At 38.4% G+C, this 17932-nt stretch overlaps 2 protein-coding genes across 13 annotated transcripts in view; one reads left to right on the forward strand and one right to left on the reverse strand.

Annotated features, from left to right (window-relative positions):
* LOC128020034 (microtubule-associated protein 2) overlaps positions 1-2581 on the forward strand; it is an 89715-nt gene extending 87134 nt beyond the window's left edge. For all 12 annotated transcript variants that reach the window (XM_052606550.1, XM_052606553.1, XM_052606556.1 and 9 more), the window contains 2 exons: positions 735-847; positions 931-2581. In XM_052606550.1, coding sequence (XP_052462510.1) covers positions 735-847; positions 931-1146 — 329 coding nt within the window. In that variant the 3' untranslated portion in view covers positions 1147-2581. The remainder of the gene's footprint in view (positions 1-734; positions 848-930) is intronic.
* An 870-nt stretch (positions 2582-3451) lies between these two features.
* Positions 3452-8504, reverse strand: LOC128020035 (myosin, light chain 1, alkali; skeletal, fast-like). The gene is made up of 6 exons (XM_052606563.1): positions 8285-8504; positions 7165-7192; positions 5025-5168; positions 4637-4810; positions 4099-4176; positions 3452-3944 (listed from the first exon to the last, which is right to left on the reverse strand). Exons 1-6 carry the CDS (start codon positions 8417-8419, stop codon positions 3916-3918), a joined length of 588 nt encoding a protein of 195 aa, XP_052462523.1. The 5' UTR covers positions 8420-8504; the 3' UTR covers positions 3452-3915.
* Between the last annotated feature and the right edge of the window lie 9428 nt (positions 8505-17932).

Genomic DNA, 17932 nt, shown 5'->3' on the forward strand with positions numbered 1-17932 from the left:
ATATATATATATATATGAACACATATATACATATATATGCATATTTTTCCCCCATTGAATTTTAAAGAACATAGATTTTATATAGGTCTATTTTTAGACTTTATAAAGATTTCATAAAAACACTGCTGTTCAAAGGTTTGGAGTCATTAATGTTTTTGTCATTAAAGTAATGAAGGATGCATTAAAGTGATTACGGCATTACATTTATACCTTTTACATTTATAAAAGTGATTTAGATTTTAATTATGTGTTAAAAGCTGTTATTTGGAGCTTTCTATTCATCAAAGTATTCTGAAATAAATGTATCATGTTTTCCTCAAAAAATATAAACCATGCACATCTGTTTTCAGCATGGATATTAATAAGAAATGTTTCTTGAGTACCAAATCAGCATATTAGAATGATTTCTGAAGACTGGAGCAATGGCTGCTTGTTAACAATTAAGCTTCACTGTCACAGGAATAAATTGCATTAAGAAAAGTATAATATAGAAAACAGTTCCTTTAAATTGTAATAATATTTCACAATTTGACTGTTTTTACTGGATTTTTATCAAATAAATGTAGCCTTGGTGATCATAAAAGCCTTCTTTCAAAAGCATAAAAAAAACGTTTAAAACTGTAGTTTAGATCTTTACCTTCATAAAAAGTTCAGTTGTTTTGTTTTTTTGAGATTGTAGCAGCAGACAAAATTAGAAATTGATTGATTGTTTAATGACTCTGTCTGTGTCTCAGGCGGTGGTAATGTGCGCATTGAGAGTGTGAAGCTTGGCTTCAGAGAAAAAGCCCATGCGAAGGTTGGCTCCCTGGATAATGCCCACCATACACCTGGAGGAGGACATGTACAGGTGAGTGCACAAAAGCAGATGTTCATACTATCCCACATCATACATGAAGACCGTCTCCAACTTCCTGTTTCCTGCTTCCTAAGATCGAAAGCCATAAGCTGATGTTCCGCGATGTGGCCAAAGCACGTGTGGATCACGGAGCAGAGATTGTGATGGAGGCGCTCAGGCTGTCGGGTGGCACCTCCCCTCAGAGGCACAGCCACATGTCCTCGTCCGGAAGCATCAACATGCTCGAGTCCCCACAGCTGGCCACGCTGGCCGATGATGTGACCGCCGCCCTGGCCAAACAAGGCTTGTGAATTCCCCAAAACACCTCCGTTCGACATTCCCCTCTGCTCTGTCTTCAGTAGTCCCCATCAGTGGTGTCACAGTTCACCTTTCCTCCCTCTGGTATTTAAGGAAGACTACAGATTCACTTCCCATATTCACACTTCCCTCTTCATCAACCAACAATCTCGCAGAGCCCTGTTGTGATTATCTGAATTGGAAAAAATAGATTTTTTTGATGTTGTTGTTCATTTGAATGAATAATGACTTAGCTAGAGGTACCAGTGCTTTTTATTACCCATGTTACGTGTGACTTTTTATGGTTGTGTACAGACAGTGGCCTCAAATTCTGGTTTAGGGTCAGCGTCAGGTGTGTTGCGTAAAAGTCTGTCAATCAGAATTTTTTATATATTCGGGAATGTGGCGCGACAATCTCATGCTGCACGTGTTATTTTGCCCATTCAGTGCATGGACTCGAAAACATCTCAACGGAGAGTCACGTAAGATCAAACACGAAATACACTATAAGGGAATATATTTATAAATATGCCAGCTCTTTGTCTCAACATCTCATGCTCAATCAAAAAAAAAAAAAAAAAAGGAAAAGAAAAGATTACTCCTTAGATAACTTATACCTGTAAAATTACATAAAAATGAAACTAGGTAATATGGCGAGCATGTATTCTAGTACACAAAAGAGGCTATTTTCTATTTCAAGGGATTTTAGTAAGTTATTTGCTGTAACATTGAATAAAAAGAACACATCATGTTTTGTAGATACTAGCGACGATGTTTAGCTTGTACATTATTTCGGATGACCTTCGCTGTAGTTAAGAAACCGTTGCTTCCGTGGATCTTTGTCGGTACACAGTTTAAGCAGATTTGTGTTGCGACTTACACAAAACAATGATATTACGGTTACGCAAAGACATTCAAGGGCTCCAGGTATACATGAATCATGCAAGATCTGCTCAAAATTGCTCAGTCTTGAAATGTGAAACGTACGGCCATTTTTCAGTTGGGACGGATCTGTCTGAGCAAGATGGGTGGTCCTGCGGCCCTCATTTGATTCTTGGGAATCTGTCGGTGTGTTAGGCCCTGTGTTTGTTTGCCGATTCCTGCTTGGATGCTTAGTTTTCTGTCTTAGGAAGTGAAAAAAAGAAACACACAAATCGCAACATTAAGAAGGTTACTCACTCCGCTTGAATCTGTTTGTACTCCAGTATATTTTTTCTCGTCATTTGTGGTTCTCCCCTGCCCCTTTTCCTCTAGAACAGCTGTCATTCGTATGCTTCTGTGTTTTCTCGGCCCCTCTGAGCCTTGCCCACCCTTTCCCCGATTCCTTCAGCTGCTGTAAATGTATTTAAAAGGTCACATAGATGTACGCAGTTTTTCTCCTGTTGGTATGATATGGATTATAAATGCCCTTAACAGTTATGACAATAAAAATACAGAAAATGGACAAAACATTAGTGTGATCTATTTTTATTTTATTTTTTTGGACTTTGTGCTTGTGAAATGTGTAATGACCTATAGTTATGGAATTTTTGCCTTGTTACAGGTTTTAAAAAAAGCAATAACAGTTACAGTATAAGCTGTGCATTTTAGTGATTTTAGGAAAGTGGAAATCTATTGTGTGAATGAAAGTGTCCAGGACAAAAATGTCTCCTTAGCTATAATAATAATAAAATCTCTTTAGACTTAATTGACATTTTACAACATTTCATCATTTTTTTGCAGACCTCATGTTGTGAACTCAGTGTTAAATAAATTTCTGTTGAAAAGTTGTCTTTTTCTTAGTTTGTCCGGTGAAATTACAGTCAATTTTAGCATCAGGATATGGCTAATATATATATATATATATATATATATATATATATATATATATATATATATATATATATATATATATATATATATATAAATATATACATACATACATATAATTTAGCAGAGCAACAGTAAGATTACTCTAATAATATTTATGCCTGTCTCAATATCTTTGCTTTTATCAGTGTTAAACAATTGAACTTTTATTTTGATAAAAAACTGCAGGGAAATCTTTTTTTTTTTTTTTTGGTGAAAACTGATGATTTTTAAATGCATGATTGTTGTCTTGTATTGCATTTTTAATCCAGGTCACAAGGCCAAAATGTGACAAGATTGCATATTTGAGTTTCTTAGCAGTTGAACCCTTTAACTTTCTTGGTACACCTTTCTGGACTTATATTAAAATTTTATTTTATTTTTCCTTATCCAGTCTTGTTTACCTACCTGTGCCACTTGCCTTACTGCCTCGATTGTTGTGTATGAGAACATTAATCACAAGAAGACACATACTTTGTGAAATGTTTATTATGAGAATTGACAGAGGCAAAAAATAAATTAAGACTCTGGGGAAAGGGGAAGGAGGGTTTTCAGCCAGTCTATTAATGGCAGTATATTTAGCACCTTTGACTTTATGATCCAGACAGTGAGGGGTCAAGGTGGGTGGTTTATATATTTGTGTAACTACGATGACCCACCCCCCACCAACTGTTCCGCTACGGAGAGCCTTGTCCCGGCACGAACAACACCAAGAAAATTAGCTGGAAAAAAATATCAATGGCTTCCAAGAATAGACAAAAGAAATAGGAGTCAAGTGGACGAAAAATAGGAAACACAAAAAACTAAATAACTGTTTATGACTAACATCCATGTCCCTTTCATCCATTTCTGAGTTGGTTTTGGAAATACTGTGTGGATGTCCTGACATCATGGAATCTGGAGAAACGCTTCAGTTTCCTCACAACTCAGACTTCTTACACAGACATGATGTGTTTGACGAAAGCTGCTCAGAATGGAGAGATTGAAAGAAAAAGTACAACTGGAATTTAGAATTACAGGACAACAAATAAATATTAATTCTATAAATCAGTCTGCCATTAAAACAATTTACTGTAATATATATTCAGTGAGACAAAAAAGAAAGGATCATAACTGACCCTCATAGTTCACACAGCCATTTTCATCCTCCTGGCCTTGCATGAGGGCATCGATCTCAGTTTCATTCATTTTCTCACCTGCAGGAGAAGAGAGGAAAATGGGTTGTTCAGGTCATTAAATAGATGGAAAACTGATGCATGCCATAAAAATGCATTTAAACTCAGATATAGGTTAGTCTGAAGTATCAATGAGCTGTTTGAGGGGGAAACAAGATTATATATATATATATATATATATATATTAAAATTCATTTTTACTGTGAAAATTTTTAATAAACAAAGACTTTTCTTTCAATTTCTAGCATGAAAAAATTATGTTGAAAGATACCGTGCAAATAGTGAATACATTTTAAATAAATTTGAATAAATTCTCCTAATTTTCCCAAAATGTTTTATGACAGATACTGTTTAAACTATTATAGCTTGAAAATAGACTTGATTAGAATCATAATATTAATGGTTCTCAACTACACTGAAAAAATTGTAGCATCTAAATTAAATGGTTTATTCAGTTCAAAAAACACTTCTGGCTCCTTACCCAGTGTTGACAAGACAATACGCAACTCGGCACCCATTACTGTTCCGTTGCCCTCCTTATCGAATACACGCAGACCCTCAACGTAGTCCTCGTATGTGGCCTTGTTTGGGCTGTTGACCACAAACTGCAGCATGGGCAGGAAAGTCTCAAAGTCGACTCTCTTGTTTGCCATATCTGTAAACGGGGTCAAAAGTGAATGGAGGGGTCGCAGAGGGCAGATGCTCTACAAGCACCTGTCACCACATCAACCTTCTACCAATTACAGTTAAAGAAACAGGCATCTGAAATATGTCATGGTGAGAGCTTCTGAGAGTGCTGATGTTGACTAAAGGTACTTTTGGGAAAGCTAATTAAAAGTTTAAAGAAAAGGAAAAACAAATCCGCTTACCATCAGCTGTAGGGTTGCCCAGGATCTTTGTAACCTCTTTGTTGGTTGGGTTCTGTCCCAGTGCACGCATGATATCTGCAATCTGGTTGTAGGCTACTTTGCTGTCCCCAACTCTGTCGAAAAGTCCGAAGGCTTCCCTGTAATCTGTAATTGTGAAGAGACTATTTTAGTTAAAGGTGAAGTGTGTCATTTCCAGTGTTGTGCTGTAACTAGTTACTGTAATAATATTACCTTTTGCAGTAACTAGTATTGTGACTAATTACTAATAAGATTTCAGTAATAATATTACAGTTACCATCCATAAAACAGCTAGTTACTTAGTTATTTTTGGTGCCTCAACCCCCACTGATTTGAAATCCAACAATCCAATAAATGCTAGATTTATTTTTCATAATTTTCATGACTCACACAGGCACATGAAGTCACCAGTGCATCAGGAAAGCTTGGAGTATGAAAAAGCTTACATTCAGGGGATTGAAATATTGCCATTACACCAATTTTGTCAGGAGAAAAGGTGATCTGAACACAGATGTGGAGGTTGTAGCATTACTTTACTCTGGCATGCTCACCCACATCTCTCTGATCCCCATATAAATTATGTTATTATAATTACAATTGTAGTAAATACTAGCCCAAAACTGGTCATTTCTCAACACACTACTTTCAGACATGTTTCATAAACACATCCCTGTCTGCTATTGGTTGATCAAACCGATAGTCCCGCCCATGCTTCCAGTTATTTTAGTTGGACAAAAAAAGTCTGTAATCATATAAGCTGGTCTTAGTTATCATATTATTATTTTTTTGTCTGTTTGCTGCACTTTTTTCTAGTTGTTTGCCTAACCTTATAGTGGTAATGAGTCTGAAGTTTCACACATTCACATGAAAAAAGCTTACTTCTCTGCACAATTTTACGCATTTTAGGGATCAGTTTTATTGTAGTATAATTTTTGTTGATATTATGAACTAGATTTTATTTTCATATTTTCCACTTTTTAACTTTATATAAAGTTTTTGTCATTTTTATTAGTTTTTGTTGTTTTTAATTGTCTGTTTTAGTTATTTTTTATTTTATTTTTTATTTGTTGCTTTTGATGAGGTAGTTTCAATGTATAATCATATTCATATAATTATATAATTCATATTAAATGAAAGATCATGTAAGTTTTGCCTATAGCGAAACTCATTACCTTGGAAGTGAGAAAAATAGCTTTTTTATTGATTTGAAATAAGATTTCACTCTCAGTTTTATCTAGATCTATCACTCTAAATATTAAGATAAAGTTGTCTAGTCAGATTATCTCAGTTTTGATTTATTTGAGATTTTTTGATACAACAATAATAATAAAAAAAGTACAGTTATTGTGTTTTGCATTTGTAGACCATATATTTTATTTGGATCTCTCAAGCTAACATGCGTTACAAAATATCAGGTTCCCTTGTTAATCACTACATATCAATCTTATTAAATTCTGCTAATTTAAAACAAAAATGAGCAGACTGAATAATAATCAGTGCTCACTATTTCAATGGACGTCATGGCAATGAGTCTAGTGGTTCACTGGAAGATGATCTGCTAAAAGATTAATAGCTTCATCTGATTTCCGCACAAAGTCAGCTGCCACCAACGATGTGACAGGGGCGGGGGGAGACATTCAAAGAGTCATCTTGGAATTGATATGCTCTCCCAAGAATATAACTCCCTCCATATAAAGGCAGTACCATGTGAGGCCAGAATGCTGACTGCAGAGTAACTCACACCCAGGCTGCTGAAAGCTCCCCCTCACTGAGCAATGACCACATTCTTCCACATAAGACGCAGGCCTGGACAATGGTGCACATTAACTGTGAAGTTGCATGGAACTGCTTGACCTTTATACCACAGTGGAAGTAAATCCCAGAACACTTTGGGAATTTGACACAGGTTGCTTACTTCAAACCACTTAAACGTTCTAAGCTTTTGAATTAATATTGCTAGTGCCATTACATTCAAGCGTAAAGGCATAGTTAGGATATTTATTAACTAAATTTTCTTCTTTTTCCCCCTATTTTATTCTTCATTATTTTAAGCACCGCACCCCATGCAAATTCAATACAATTTGTAAACATGGGTCATGGAATCTATAAAAAATAATCCTACCTTCCAACTGGTCCTGGTTGAAATCGACCTGCAGGGAAACAGAGGTACTTTTTATTCTATCCTACAACTCAAACTTATCATAATATGCTTAATATAGTATATTATGTCAATTCAAATAAACGGATCAACATTTCATGACATCTTTGTTTGAATCTGCTTTATACTACAAAGTGTAGTTATCAAAGTTAAATAATTATAATAATATACTGTCAATGGTAAAGAAATACCAATTTTGTAAAATAATATTAAGTAATGCAAATGAATTTTCCACAACATAAAACAATGAGACTAGTGCATGGCCTGAAGATGCTGAATTATTATCTGGACCTGAGAAAATACTTTACATCACTAACTTCGTTATGACAGGTGAGTCATTCACAAACAGCTGCTTTAATAGAAAAGTAAGAGCCCCATCTTGGCATGCTTAATTTAGTCGCTCTGCTGCTTACAGAACAGTAAGGACCTCCATGTTTGGCCATGTGAACCTACTCCACTTTTGGCTATCTGGGCCAATCAGAAAAGGGGTGTGACGTTCGATTGTAGTTACGCAGAAGAAGAAGAAAAAAAAACATCCTGAGCTATCCGTGGTGCTGAATCATCCGCCAATAATAGGTATTTTCTGCAGTCATCAGACACAGAACAACCTTAGGCAACTGATTATAAGGGTTTAAGTCATTAACCATTATAATATGCTTAATACATCACTAGGTTAAGTACATTCAAATATATGGCTCAAACTTTTATTGCAGCTCCATACGAATCTGCCTAAACACATTATGAAAGCAATTATAAAGTGTAACGCAACCTTCATGCAAACATTTTCATAAATAAAGCAATAATACACGAGAGGCTTTAGAATACAAATATAATGAACTATAATGAACCTGACGTGGATGATAACAAAGCATTATTCTGGTGCAGAGTTGGAATTTATGTAGCTTACTAACCAGACAGCAATTCAGGACCTGTTTATTTTTATTATTTTTCGTAATTTAGTAAAAACTGTAAATCTTTAATTTCAGCTAAACGGAAAAAAATCGCTTTAAAGTCTGAGGGAAAATTCCATTAACTTTCACAGCACATCTATCTGTATGACGTCATGTATCACAGTGGTCGTTACCTTCACACCGGACAGATCTACTGCTGCGGGTTTCGGTGCGGCCTCGGGGGCAGGCGCGGGCGCGGGCGCGGGGGCAGGTGCGGGCTCTGCTTTCTTGGGAGGCTCTGGCTTCTTAGCGTCCTTCTTAGGTGCCATTTTGTTATGTAATTTTTTTGTCTATTTGTCCGCCGGGAAGGAATCAACACAGGGAGTGGACCACGGCTTGGAGGATACTCGGCATTCTCAGGGTAAGTATAGACGTTTATATACGCGTATAGTTTACTTCAGAGTTGATGTCAGACTGATGCACAATCGGATTGGGTCGTTGGTTTCAGAGGGGAGGGCTCGCGCGCCGCATTTGGAGAAGGGGGCGAAGCGCGGGCACAGCCAAGGGTCGTAAACCGCATTTCAACTTCAGGGCGAGACAACAACCCGGGTATTTTCTTTAAGGATATTCTATCTTTGGGTAAACGCGTAAACATGACTCTTGAGTTCCCGTGTAACGTTGGATGTAACCATAGCAATAGCGAGACGCTACAGCAGTTTTCTTTAGAGTCATCATCTGGCTGAAGTTTGACAAAACAAACACTTTTTATTTTTATTTTTGGAAAGAAAAATTTTTCCATCACCTGCTGTATTTTCATATTAATATATTCTCTATAACATATTCAGAAATAGTGTTTTGTTTGAAACTTGATGATTGATTTTGCCTTTTCCTGCTAAATCAAAGTTTTATTTAAATAAAAAAATGTCGAACCCTTCTCTTATAAATTTACCTGTATTTGACAAAATTATTTTCCACTCTTCGTCCCCGATTACAATCCCAATGTCCTTTTCCCATATTGTCTTTAAATTGATGCAGTCATTGCTGAACACATGGTTGGTCGTCCCAGTGAAAATGACATGACAGAAACCAAACAAGGAAGTTCTCTGCAAAGCATCATTGCTGGACTAATATAAATGTTCTAAAAACTACAACTTTGATGAGAGTGAATGAAAGGTGGTTTCTTTGTTGATGCTAAAATATAAGATATAAATTATACAGATATAAACTATATTGTTTAAGTTTTAATTTCTTTCAATTTTTTGGTTGCTATACATATTTCTCATTTACTTAATTTTTTTGTCATAACATTGTTCTACTATATTGTGGATATTTTATATTCTACTCTTCTTTTTGTTCCATTTTCCACTTTCATAAAAAAAAGATGGAATAAAGTAAAAACAAGAATAAATAGAATCAAACTTTAATTGGTGATGTAAATCCATTGTATGGGTGTCCAGATTACATATTCCAATCTATGTTGTCTGAATTTATTATATATTATTTTAAGATGTATTAATTACTGAATGCAAACTATGTTTCATCCGACTTATCCATGACTACATGCTCAAAGGCCAGGGGTTTTCTCAGTTTTGGGTTATCTGAGCAGAGAGAGAGAGATGTTTGTCAAAGAATGTGGTGATCGTGGAAGTGCATGAGCAAAGTGCAGACAGTTTGAGAAATCAAACTGTGAAGTGAATGAAATCTGATAGTGACAATGAGTGATAAAACGTCTTTCTTCATCTCAGCCTGGACTCTTGGGAAAGGGAGTTAATGGAGTCTTGAAGTCTTGAGGAGACCTCAGCTGCTGATGCCCGTTACCCCCCATTACCCCGCACAGAGTTTGTTTTCTCTTTTCTCTCCCATCTAAATATGTGTTGTAGGCCCTTTCCACACCCCCAGAGGTGGGCCAGTAAGAGAGACTGGAGATATTCATTCACCCTTCTTGACCCCCTGCTTTCCCCTTGGACCTGCTTTCTCTGACCCCCTTTCAGTTGTAGCCCCCCAGCTGTCATCAGGGCTCACCCCTGCCATCTAGAAGCACCTTCTCTAAAAACCTGCCCCCTCCCGTCCCATCCACCTGCCCACCAGAAGTAACAACCCCCTCAGCTCTTAATGATTTTAGCAGCTAATTTACTTTTAGCCTACTTGGTTATTTGGTATGGTTGTTTTGTTGGTGGGGAGCCATTTAATGACTATTAAATATGATGGACGACGAAACATGTCCTAAAATAACTTTTCTAGTATGCGTAAGGTTTGGCGTAACAGAGATTTTTGGCCTTCATTCCCAACTTGTATGATTTACCTGGGTTGATTTTTAAATTTTTGGGTCGACTATCACTTTAAGGATGTTCAAATCTATCAGGAAAGCCATTTTTATTTTTGGTGAAGGTGTAACATGTGATCTGCACAAGAATATCCTGTTTTCCACAGCAACCCGAGATGGAGCTTTCCAAACATCAGTGGAGTATCAATATAAAACTTCTGCATCATCATAAACATGCTACTCCAACTCATATATAAAAACATCTTCATCTGACTCTCCTCAGACTACACAAGCTATACTAATGAGGTAAGCGTCCTTACGCCCATCATACAGTTAAAACCCTGCAGGGTGTCATGTTGAAATGATTATCTTTTCAAGAACGCAACAGAGAAGACGTGCCAACCGTGAGGGAGGAGACACTCCAAGGTGAAAAGGTCTACGGTGAAACACTTCTCCATGTTTGGCTGAGGAAATCATCATGTTTTTCTTTAACAGCACACGTCTTCTAGCTGCTAAATAACATGCTGCTTTATTAGTTTGTAAGATTTTTGGTTAAACTTATCACTTGTCATTTTTGATCCTAACTTAAGTTCAAATCGTATCCATGGCTAAAAAAAACACAAAAAGTGAAACTGATTAGTACAGAGTGTCTTTCCTGTGTCTAAATATATTGAAAACTATTTGAGGCATTAGTCATGGGTGTCTTATTACATTAAGAGACACAGATATGGGTCAGTGTTTTCAAGAACAGCTCCTCTAGTAGTTCCCTTTCGAAAGGGAACTCCACATTGCATCCTCTAGAGAGTGCTATGGGAACCCTGTCAGCATGGCCTATGTCTGAAGCATGAACGAAAAAATGACAATGAACTTGACATTGGCAGGCAGAAGCCTATGATGTAAGCAAATGAGCGACTGCGGAAATAAAAGGGCACCTGTAGAACACATCATCCTCTTTTTTGTCTTCAGGGTGTGAGTGGTAAGAAGAGAAAATGTCTAATCTTAGATGTTTTAAGAAGTGTGCAGATCAGTGTCTGCGCAATTTGACACCAGATGACACACACAAACTTTGTGTTATGTATTTGGGATGAGGAGCATGCGCGCTCTGCTCTCGAGGGAACAGAGTGCGTTTGTTTTGAGCATTTCTCATTGAGGAAGCTCCGATCTCATTTGTCCCTTTTTTCAAGGGAATTGGGACAATCAGTTACCCCCCCATGGCTTGGGTCCTGCGGGTGCTGCCTTGCATACAATGTCTGTACTGCAGGCGTACCAGGCTGATTTGCTGAAGGACCTAGACCAGGGTCAGGGGCTCTCCCCTGAGGCGGTAGTGGAGTTGTGCCGCATCATAGACCTGGCCCTCAGGGCCACCAAGCAGACAGCTGCTGCTATTGGTAGATCAATGGTGGTAATATGGGCCAACAGAGAGGAACCAGTGGGTGAACCTGGTGCACATCGGGGGGAGAAAGAAAAATGTTTTCTTCTTGATACAACGGTTTCGCCCTCTCACATGCATTGAGATGGTGGTCGGTAAATTCAGGGAGGCATAGTGCACCCAAGCATGAGGAGGAACCTTGCCCATCCTGGTCTGTGGGTCAGAGACAGGGCCAGGTGGCTAGTGTGGCTACTCGTGGTCCTCCTCCTAGGAGGAGCTGGTTGCAGAGAAGAGGTGAGTGCAGAAATAGAAGGAAGGAGCTAAAGGGACAGTTCCAGTCTACATAAGGCCAGGGCAGAAGGGCTTAGAGAAGGGACCCTGAGGCTTGACCAATGATGAGAATCCAGTCTGAAGGTCAGGAACCAGCTTTCATTATAAATTAAAAAATTAAATAAAATGTATGCATTTAGCAGACACTTTTATCCAAAGCGACTTACAGTGCATTCAGGCTATCAATTTTTACATATCATGTGTTCCCGGGGAATCGAACCTCCAACCTTGTGCTTGCTTGCTTGCTAGTGCAGTGCAGTGCTCTACCAGTTGAGCTACAGGAACACTAGATAAGATAGAAGTAGACTTTGTTCCGTGAGGGTGTTGTGGTTTTCTCTCATTACTAGAGTCATTTTGCTGAAACTCTCCAGAGCTCCGCTTACACAGTTTGGTATGCAGGCTCATTTTTTATGCAGCGTTGCTCCTTTATCGTTATATGTTGTCAGGTCTCCTCTCGCTTTAGAGAGTCATTATACTGAGACCTCGACTTTTAAGAGCTCCCCTACCAGGGTTGAGTGGTGATAGGTTTCCTCTCATTTTAGAGGGTCATCCTGTTGGAGTCTCCACTCCCCAGAACTCTGCCTAGGCAGTAGTAGGCTCTTCTAATTGAGCCTCACTAACTGCCTTTGACACTGAGTGTGGCTAGGTCTCCTCTCGCTTTAGAGAGTCGTTATGCTGAGGCCTCCACTCTTAATAGTTTCTCTAATAGGGTTGAGTGCTAGGCTTCCTCTCATTCAAGAGAGTCATTCTGAAGCCTCTGCTCTTCATAGCTCCGCTTGGACAGTACTATTGGTAGGTAGGCTCCTCTTCTTTTTGTTAGACTCCCTAACTGTCTTTAGCGCTGAGTGTAGTCAGGTCTCCTCTCATTCTAGAGAGTCGTCATGCCTCCAATCTTAAGAGTTTCTCTAATAGGGTTGAGTGCTAGTCTTCCCCTTTATTAAGAGAGTCTTCCTGCTGAAGCATCTGCTCTTCAGAGCTCCGTCATGGGCAGTGATATGAGTTTGTTGGCTCTTTCTTTGAGCCTCGCTAACTGCCTGTGGCGCTGAGTAGAGCCAGGTCTCCTCTCAGTTTAGAGAGTCATTATGCTGAGACCTTCTCTCTTAAGAGCTCCCCATGCCAGGGTTGAGCAGGTAGGTTTCCTCTTGGTTTAGAGAGTCATGTTGCCGAAACCTCCACTCCCCAGAGCTCCGCTTAGGCAGTAATGTGAGTAGTAGGCTCTTTTTATTTGAGCCTCACTACCTACCTCTGGCGTTGAGTTTAGCTAGGCCTCCTCTTGGTTTAGAGAGTCATTATGCTGAGACCTCCACTCTTAGAGCTCCAGACTCTGGCGGGTGAGTTAGTCTATAAAGCCTAGCAGTTTCACTAGCAGGGATGCTGTTCCTTAAGTCTTGACTTGGGGAAACAGTTACCTGGGCTTGTCCTTCAGCATGGCGGTGTTGGTATACCGTTCCCATAGCACCCTCTAGAGGACACAGCGTGGAGTTCCCTTTCGAAAGGGAACATCTCAGGTTACGAATGTAACCATGGTTCCCAGAGAATAGGGTACGGCACGCTGCATCCCTGTGCCATGCTTCAATATCATGCCTGTATCTCCACAGACAAAAAAGAGGATGATGTGTTCTACAGGTGCCCTTTTATATCTGCAGTTGCTCATTTGCTTACATCATAGGCTTTGTCTCCAGGTGCGTCGGACTGGGGGTAAAACCAGTACTGATTACCAGGTCCCCAAAAGAAGAGAGGCCCTTGAAAAGTCTGGAATATATATTTTCAAGGGGGGGTGGGGGGTGGCATTAGGACTGCCTATGCATAGGGCCCGGGATCTTGTGCAGCGCCCCTGTTCGTCTCTCAATGTCAAGTTCATTGACATTTTTTAATTCACGCTTCAGACACCGGCCACGCTCGCTAACAGCATTCCCATTGCGCCCTCTAGAGGATGCAGCGTCTCATTCCCTATTCTCAGGGAACCTGAGAGATTTTTTACAAATATGCTTCTTCCCACAGGCCTCTTCTCTCCTTGACAAAGCCTCATAAATTACAGTACCTTCTCACATATTTCAGAGAGAGTGTGTAATATAATTTATGTGTAATGTTTAAATACTATATGTAAATAATTTTAAATAATAAATATGTAAATAAAAAGTCATGTAGCATCTGTAAAAAGACCTGTGCATTCTGATTGCATGTTATCTTGTGTGTCAGTCTTCCTATTTTGTTATTCTGTGTCTAAATGAGTAATGGTCTACAGTATCAGCTGACTTTATATACTGTAGGTAATTGGTTCAGAGATAAAGCTGTCACTTCCTGTCTAGATCAGGTAAAAGTCTAATATTCTCATGATGTCATGTTGAGTGTGACTCAAAGTGACACAAAATTATAAAAAAATCCTCTGACAACTTAAAGTTAACTACAGCTGAGCGTGGGCCTTTAACTTTCCCCTGAAAAGCGCTTTTGTCCTTCACAGTGTATAACTAGATATTTTTGATATAGCGCTGATATATACAAGTATGCATATGTGGACAATTTCTCAAATCCTACATACTGTATAAAAAATAGTGTGAAAACATATTTATCTTAGTTTATGACTTAAGAATTAGAATAAGAGATATTGAAGCACAAACTGCATTCTGGTGAGCAAACGTGGTGCTGCTGTCTTAAGAATAGAGCAGGAAGTGAGTGGCGCTATTTTCAGATAACCTTAAGGCAGAGCAATAAAAGCATTCTGACTTAGAGGTCACAGATTCTGCATAGTTCAGACCTCAGTGGTTCTGATGTGAGCCCCCATAACTAACAGTGCCACTCACCCTCTTGGACTTCATACTAATTCCATAAGGAATGGGATTGTAACTTAGCCCCTGGACAGATGGGCCTTATTTATAGCCCTTCCTGAAGAGGTGCAGAGTTTTCTTGGCATCTTTCTGGGGGGGGAGGGGGGTGGCACAACTCCTTAAGGGGTTTGATTCAGCGTCACCTGCCTATGCCCTTAAAGCCATAACAGACAGATTATAAAGGGTAAAGCTAAACAAAGCAGCACACAGCCTTGGAAAGTGGCTGTAACTTCCAGTTAGGGTCTCCAAGCAGCCCTTGCTGTAAAAGAATATCTATTATAGTTCCCTGGAATGGCTGAAGTCACAAACACACGTCATTAAAAAGGCCTGCCCATCACTCCTGGTTCAAGTGTTGAGATAGAATGAAATACAAAGTAATCATTTGCATATCCTTGAGGCTGCTAGAAAGTTCTGCATTGGTTATGAGATGTGGATAAACTCTTTAGCATAATGAAAGAAAACAAAAATTTGAAAAAAAAAATGGAAAATGGAAATAAAAAACACTTATTACAATGTGAGGCCCAAAATCTCACTCATAAATCTAAACAACTAAATAAGAAATGAATACAAACTATTTATGTATTTATTATTTAGTTTCTGAAATGGAATCTTCTTAAATGGCTATATTAATTTTGAATACATTCATTATTTTATTGTTCATATTAATTAAGTTGTTGCTTGGTATTAAACATTTGTCTTTTATTTTATTCTGTTGTTATCAAAGGAGGGGAGACATGCCTTATAAGCATTTAGACAGAGACCAACATGGCCTTGGTTATTTTCGGACCCTTGTATATGGCTGTGGATCTTTGAAAACAGCAAATGGGATCCCCACCAAAATCCAGAAGGAGAAACTCACTGTGTTTAAGATGCCACTAGAGTGTAAGGATGCAGAGCTGAGCTGTTATAGAAAGCTATGCATTTCTAAAGCACCACCATACTTACTAATCACTTAGCAATTTTCCGTCTTATTATGCCAACAGGCTCTTAGAATAGAAAAGGAGCACAGAAGAATCAGAGGCTGTTAAGACCGGAATGCTTTTTCCATTCATTTTCTTTTGTACTGTAGACACAAGGATCATATTACAGGAGAATTTGTTAATGTAAACATGATGGTTTGATCCCATAACACATGGCTATTAAAGATATTTCACCCTGATACTGAAGCACAATGCTGAATTTATGCACTGTGCTACTGTACATTATGACACAAAATATATGTTTACATATGTAAATTAAGTGAACATCATTATAATAACTCAGTGGATAACATATTCTTGATTTTAAGTTTTTCCTCATTATAACAATGCCAGCTCTAAAATACTGACTTCATTTTAATCATAACATAGTATTCATTTTACAGATTTGTCTCAAGGAATCTCAACAGAAGGTGAGTTTTCACAGGATGACGACTAGAGGGCAGTGGAGTGGACTGTATAAAACGATGGTTCATGGTTTGGCTGGTTATTTTCTACAGTAAACCTCTGCTGGTAGAGGCCGTAACTACACGATAGCATATTTCTTCATTGACCAGTGTTATTTTAGTACACACACACACACACACACACACATATAGGATAGTGTTACAAAACAGCATTCCATAATGAAATAGGCCTACATAGCTCTAAATAATGTCCACGATAATTACACAAATATACAAACTTAACCATAACTAAACTAATACACAAATTACAGTATTATCTTTTCTGACTTGAAAGGGTATTATTCAGTTAACTTGTGGTGTGGCATGAAGCCAGAGCCAAAACAAATTGTGATTGTACCTAGAAATGTTACAATAACTCCCTTAGTTAAGAGTTGATTTGGACATGAGTAAGTGAACAGAAAAACCACAAAAATAGAAAGTAGGCTGATTTGAAAGAGTTTAAAATGTACATTAATTATTTAATTAGTGTAACACATAACTGTTAGTAGGATCAGTGGATTTTATTATGCAGTGCACTACACACACATACCATGGTCTAATTTGTGGTCAAGTTGTCACTGGGCACAACCTGCCACAGATTTGACCTATGGCCTCGAGATGTTAGCTCGGGGTTATTTAAGTCACACAGAAATTATGTAGTTTTTGTCTGAGCTCTGTATCCTTGCTGAATGGTGCTGCACATTATGTGTAGTTTCTGACAGACTGCTGAATCCACCAGAGTGGCGGCCTTGGCACTGAGCCCTACCAGCATGCTCAGCAAAAGTCCTGCACCAGTATTAATCCCCTGATAGAGGTGCCCACTATTGTCATAAGGAAAGGAAAAGAGCAGGGATTTGCTCACTGTAATAAACTGTTAATCTGAGTTGCAAATGTGAATGCATGGTTGGGGAGCACTGCAATCTGATCAGATGTCTGTGTAAAAATACAACCTATTGTATTGATGGATTATCTTAAAATTGCATAAATGAAAGATCCCAGTAATGCGGTATGACGTGACCCCCCCCCCCATGACGACCCAACATTGTTAGAGTGCAAATGAAATCTCACTACTAGACAGAATTTCATTATATTTTATGATTTATTAATCTTTTCTATAACAATTTTTGGGGATATTTTAAGTTAAATAGATGTTATTTTCAAAGAAACTTATTATAAATATATTATAATGTGCATTCATGATGCCATGCAGTTACCACAATACACAATATTACAGTATTTATTTATATTTTAACGCTGATTATGGCAGCAGCTGTTCAACAATCATTGTGCATCGTCTTAAGCCCTCGAAATCAAATTTACCAACCAGAGCACAGAGTGTTGAGTAAGCGATGAGAGAATGAACATCTCTCACAGAGATGTTCGCTCCAGAGCCGATTTACAACTTTACACACAGCGGCAACAGGTCAACAGAGCACGCTGTGTGCGTGGAAATATTGATAAAACCCCATCAAAGTAGTTTGATAATAGTGTATATCATAAAGGAGAAAAGAACACCTCTGGACAGAATGTGTCAAAAATCTTAACGGTCTTTGAAGCTGCGAAATCACAGAGGCTTGGATGACATAACTGCCCACATTGCAAACGGACTTGGCCCACATGTGGCCTCAAGGT

Source organism: Carassius gibelio, chromosome A9 (assembly GCF_023724105.1).
Source record: "Carassius gibelio isolate Cgi1373 ecotype wild population from Czech Republic chromosome A9, carGib1.2-hapl.c, whole genome shotgun sequence".
In the NCBI taxonomy this organism is placed as follows: Eukaryota; Metazoa; Chordata; class Actinopteri; order Cypriniformes; family Cyprinidae; genus Carassius; species Carassius gibelio.